At 44.5% G+C, this 5,849-nt stretch overlaps 1 protein-coding gene across 4 annotated transcripts in view; it reads right to left on the bottom strand.

The window, feature by feature from the left end:
- SLC35A3 (solute carrier family 35 member A3) overlaps positions 1-2,368 on the bottom strand; it is a 55,081-nt gene extending 52,713 nt beyond the window's left edge. The window contains exon 1 of one of the 4 annotated variants that reach the window (XM_040471087.1): positions 2,077-2,368. Coding sequence is in view for 2 of the 4 variants with exons in the window: in XM_040471086.1 (XP_040327020.1) it covers positions 1,670-1,687 (18 nt within the window). In the remaining 2 variants the exon portion in view is untranslated. Of the gene's footprint in view, positions 1-105; positions 126-1,669; positions 1,831-2,076 lie in introns of those variants that run through there. The other 3 variants (XM_040471086.1, XM_040471083.1, XM_040471085.1) reach the window with 3 other exon arrangements.
- Positions 2,369-5,849: the final 3,481 nt, after the last annotated feature.

Here is a 5,849-nt window from a genome sequence, read left to right as displayed (position 1 = left end):
AAAGAAAGAAAGAAAGAAAGAAAGAAAGAAAGAAAGAAAGAAAGAAAATACTGTGGACTAATAGTAGACTTCAAAAAGCTTTATAAGAAGGAGGTATAGGGGCACCTGGGTGGCTCAGTTGGTTAAGCATCCAACTTCAGCTCAGGTCACAGTCTCGCCCTTTGTGGGTTCAAGCCCTACGTTGGGCTCTGTGCTGACAGCTCAGAGCCTGGAGCCTGCTTCTGATTCTGTGTCTCCCTCTCTCTCTGATCCCTCCCCTGCTTGCTCTCTCTTTCTAGAAAATAAATAGACATTAAAAAAAAATTTTTTTTAAAGGAGGTGTCAACTTCCAGTTATAAATAAAATAAGTCAGTCCTGGGGATATTGTACAGCATGGTGACTACAGTTAATAATACTGTATTATATATTTGAAAGTTGCTAAGAGAGTAGATCTTAAAAGTTCTTATCAGAAGAAAAAAATGTGTAATTATGTGTGGTAATGAACTTTAACTAGACTTATTGTGGTGATCATTTTGCAATATATACAAACATCAAATCCTTATGTTGTACACCTGAAATTAATAATAATGTAACATGTCAATTATATCTTAATAAGAAATATTTTTTAAAAGAAGGTGGCATTAAAGAATAAGTAGAATTTCTACAAAGATGGTAAGGAAGACCTTCCTTGTAAAATAAAGGATACAAGCAAAGACCAAGGCAGGTAGGCATAGACCGTGTTCAGAAATAACATTTCCAAGCAAGTACTGTGGTTTTGCTAAAAAATAGAATTATGTGGGATACAGTAATTTTAAAAAATGAAAAGGGCATATCGATCTGAGTGGAGCTATGAACAGCTCCAATTTTGAAGGGTTTGAATGCCACCCTAAATCATTTTACATTTGTTTGGGAGCCAATAGAGGGTCACGGAATATTTCTGAGGGAAGTAACCAGGGACTGCATAAGCTCCCTATCTTTAAGAAGCAGTATGGAAGGGAGTGACTGGAAGAGGAGCAGATTGAGGGAAGCAAGTTCAGTTTGGAAGTCACTGCTATAGGGCAAGTAAGAGGGCAGAAGCACCACATTTCGCACACAGGGAGTGGGAATGAAAAAGGGGAGAAGCAAACTGAAATGCTGAATAAAGCAGAATCTATACTTGGGAGGAAATATTAGGACCAGAAATGTAAACTTAAAAAGTCATTACCTTAAAGGAAACAACCCGAGTTTTACCAATGAAAATAAGAGCACCAAGTGAGAAACTACATTTCATCTTTAACTATCCAAGCTGAATGCTGACGGAAAACCAAAAACTCTGATTCCACTCTGATTCCACTTTCAAATACTGCATGTAATAGGCCATAATAAAAGATTCAGTCTTTTCCACTATAAAGTAATGAAGTGTAAGTGGTTTGCTAAGCAAGGCCCATTACATTTATTTTTTTTTTTTTTTTGGCCCATTACATCTAATATCATTCTTTAACTCGTGTGAACCAGCATTCCCGAGAGGTGTTTAGTTGGTTTAAATAAATGTTCACATCTTACCTTCCTCGACACTCAGAACCCTCCCCCAACATGCGCGGGCGCGCGCGCGCACACACACACACACACACACACACACACACACACACAACCTGTTCTGATATTAATCTCACCCAGCTTCGGACAGCCCTTGCCTATGTACTACCCTTACCAAGGACAGCACTTCCATTTCCTGAAGTCCCTGCAGCTTCTTGAGCGCAGGGTCCTGGTCTGGTGGATCAGCGCCTACCACAAGGCTACACTCGGAGCAGGAGCCCAAGGTTCGTTCACTGAAGGAATGACCGCCAACCGGGCCCACGGGCCACCTGGCTCCGCACGCCCCGGGCTCTGAGGCTCACAGCGCCGTTTTCAGCCGCTTGACACACCCCTTTCCTCGGGCCCTTTTCCCTCCTCCACCCAGCACATTCCGCACGTCTTCCCTCGGAGGTACAACGCGTCACTTCACCCGCTCCCACCCTTGCTGAGTTCGACACGGTCCCCTTCACTCGGACTTTCCATCAGCGCCCCCGCACACCTTTTCCCCCTCTTCCTCCTCCCGGAGCTGCTCCCGGCCCCCTGCCCCCACACCCCCGCCGGCTGCGCGCACCCCGGGCGGCGGCTCAGCCCCGCCCGGAGCCCCGCTGGGTCCCCCGCGACCCCCGACGCGCAGAGCTTGCCGCTCCTGCCGCCTTCGCCGCCGCCAGCTGGTGCGGCCCGGGTGTTTCCGGGTTCCCGCGGTCCCGTCCCCCAAATGCTCCGGCTTCCGCCTCGGCCCGGGCAAACGCAGTTCCCGGCTCGGCTCCGGCGGCCCCAGCTTGGCACTTGCCCGCTCTGTCCCGAAAGCGAGGCACCTGGGCAGCTCGGCGGGCAGCTCCCGGTGCAGGCTTCACTGTCGCGTCGCCACCTCGGGCATTGCCTCCTGCTGGATGTGTCCCGGGTGGAAGAGTCAGATGGAGCGGCTCCCGCCCGCGGGCTTCTGCAGGCATGTCCGGTTGTGGAGGGTGCCAGGTGTCCAACTGGGAAAGGAAAGGCAAAGTCCTTTGGGGCAAAGGACCCCGAGAGGGCGTGGGGAGGCGGATCCAGGAAACCCGGCCGTAGAAATAGTTGTGGCTGTCACTGAAAACGAGATTAGCTCTGGAGCAGTCTGCCACCCAGGAGCCTGGAAGAAGTCTTCTTGACTTGGAAATGACCACCTTCTCCCACCCTGGCTGACACCCTGAGTCTGGGGACAGCCCAAAGCGGCGCCAGCAATGCGCCTAGTGCTATTAACCAGGAGAGGGGAAGAAACAACAGCAACAAAAGACAAATGGGTCCGGAGGATCTCAGAGTCCTAGGGGACTAACCCCTTCCTGGCTTCACGGATCCCTCACACAACACTAGCTTTTAAAGTCCTTCTGATATCTTTGTTGGAAACCGTCCAGCCACAGCAGCCCATTCTGATAATGAACAGGCTGGAATTAATATTCTACATCCAGTTTGGTCATCAAAGAGTAGGGCAGGACTATCCCTTTCCTCTTAACACAATGCCTGGATAAATTAAGCCTGCATCTGTTTGTGTTGCGCATGATTAAAACTACCTCCATAGAGACAGGGAGAGAACAGAAAAAATTAAGTAACTGTGTTAGAAAAATAACTGGCTTGGGGCTGGCTCAGTTGGAGGAGCATGCGACTCTTAATCTGTGGGTGGTGAGTTCAAGACCCACAAGGGGTGTAGAGATTACTTTAAAAAATAAATAAAACTTTAGGGGAGCCTGGGTGGCTGAGTCAGTTAACTATCTGACTTCAGCTCAAGTCATGATCTCAGGGTCTGTGAGTTTGAGCCCCTTGTCGGGCTCTGTGCTGACAGCTCAGAGCCTGGAGCCTGCTTCACATTCTGTGTCTCCCTCTCTCGCTGCCCTTCCCTCCCTCATGCTCTCTCTCTGTCTCTGAAAAATGAATAAACTTTAAAAATAATAATAAATAAAACTTTAAATAAAAGAGAAAAAAAGGAAAAGAAATGACTTTAAATTTTTCTATACTATGACCTTGAGAAAATCCCTGGATGGTGAAATATATATTAGATATTTTTTTAAGGAGATGGAAGTTTAGGGGCGCCTGGGTGGCGCAGTCGGTTAAGCGTCCGACTTCAGCCAGGTCACGATCTCGCGGTCCGTGAGTTCGAGCCCCGCATCAGGCTCTGGGCTGATGGCTCGGAGCCTGGAGCCTGTTTCCGATTCTGTGTCTCCCTCTCTCTCTGCCCCTCCCCCGTTCATGCTCTGTCTCTCTCTGTCCCAAAAATAAATTTTAAAAAGTTGAAAAAAAAATTAAAAAAAAAAAAGGAGATGGAAGTTTATTGAACACACCCAAGGGAGTGGTGGGCAGGACAGCAGAGGAGAGGCTGTCTGCTGAACTATATATTAGATCTTAATGCTTGTCCAAATAATTTGGAAACAAAATATGGCTAATATAAAATGATAATAGCTATGCACTATCCTAAGATATCTATATTTTTTAATTCAAAAAATAGTAGGTAGTCAGTAAATATGAGTTGTTTTAAGGGGTAGTAAGGGGAAAGAAAGATGTAAATGTTTTAAAAAATACACTAGCTGGAAAAATATACTTTAACACATGAATAGAATTTTTTAGATACAGAAAGACCTTTCAGTCTGCACAGAAAGCTTTAAAATGAGAAAGATGAGAAGTGGAAGCACTTTTAATTATGAAACAGTAACATATGTCTTGGCATCTGGGACAGGCTTGAAACTGAAAATGACCAAAACTCTATACAAACAAAAGCGACAATGAAAATGGAGGGCCAAATATATGAAACACACACCTGATGTAAAGATAGGAGCCCTAACACTGATGACCAAAGTAATACTTCCATTAATCTTTCCTAGCTTTACTATTTATACTCATAATACCTACTGAATTGCTTTGAGTTTCCCTGTATATAGCATCCATGGACTTTTTTCCTATTTCTCATGCTGTTCGCTAAGTGTAGAATATGTTTCCACTGCTCCTTCATATTTTTTATAGCTGGCCCCACTCCACTTTTAATTCTCTGCTCAGATATCATCACAGACTTGAAGCCTTTTCTGGCCTCCTTCCTCCCGGGGGTCTGAACTCCTTCTCTGTGGTCTCATAGAGACTTGAGGAATCCTGTGCATACCTAGATAATTTCACTTCATTGCATTGTGATCTGTTTGATATCAATTCTTTCTGCCTAACACTTGCCTTGAGATCAGTGCTATCCTATTTATCTCTGGATCTTCAGCATTTAGCATACTACTTAGCACATGGTGGAAACTCAGTACATATTTCCTGAACTGAATTGGTTGGTAATAATGTCAAAGACAAGCCAGACAGTACGAAATTTACCAAGGAAGAATGTGAGCAGAGCCTGAAGTGCAAATCAAAGAAGTTAAGTCAGTACCAAGGTCTAAAGCTCTTTTAATAATAATTTTATAGAGGTGCCTGGGTGGCTCAGCAAGTTGAGCACATCTAGATCTTGATTTTGGCTCAGGTCATGATCTCAGGGTTTGTGGGATAGAATCCCGCATTGGGCTCCTCGCTGAGTGTGGAGCCTGCTTGGGATTGGGATTCTGGGATTCTCTGTCTCCCTCTCTCTCTCTTTGTGCCCCGCCCCCCTCTCTCTCTCTCTCTCTCTCTCTCTCTCTCTCTCTCTTTCTCCCTTTCTAAATACATAAACATTAAAAAGAAAAGAAAAAAGAAATGCCCCCAACCTTTTGTTTTTCAAAGTTCTTTCACCTTTTTGTGTTCTGAGAAATGGCTTACCATAAAGAACCACCTTTTCCCACTTAAATAAGATTTGCTATCCAACTTATTCGTGGTGCTCATAAAACTCACAAATATCTCCATCGTTTACCCGTGACAAGCCCCTTTTACATGAAACCTGATGAGGTGGGCAGACTCAAAACATCTAACTTCCGTTCTCTGTCTCATGATTGATGAGCTGAGATTAGAAATGCTTGTATGCCTGAAACTAGCTATCCACAGAGAATACATCCTGTTTAGCTAACTAAGTGAGACTTCAATGCTTGCAAAACACCTCCAACTACACATCAATCTGCATGAATACTGAGACACTCATTGCAAAGCATAATTTTTAGGTTACACAATTTTTATGTACTTTTTGCCTCTCATTTTTATGTGAAACAGAGAGGCCATATATTTGGATCTGTTAAAGAATGTGTTCATTTTTGCAGCCCCGGGATGTGTATGGCTATAAAAAGTTATAAGCTGTATATTCATAGCTCTGCTGGTCTGCTGAAAATATTAGAGTGTTACAGTCAAAATTATCTAACCTCTTAGAAGTCACTGTGGTTTAAAGTTATAACCAATATATGCAA

Source organism: Herpailurus yagouaroundi, unplaced genomic scaffold (genome assembly GCF_014898765.1).
Source record: "Herpailurus yagouaroundi ecotype Mexico unplaced genomic scaffold, PumYag 77, whole genome shotgun sequence".
In the NCBI taxonomy this organism is placed as follows: domain Eukaryota; kingdom Metazoa; phylum Chordata; class Mammalia; order Carnivora; family Felidae; genus Herpailurus; species Herpailurus yagouaroundi.
Note: the sequence above shows the minus strand (reverse complement) of the source record. Positions and strands in the feature narration are given on the sequence as shown.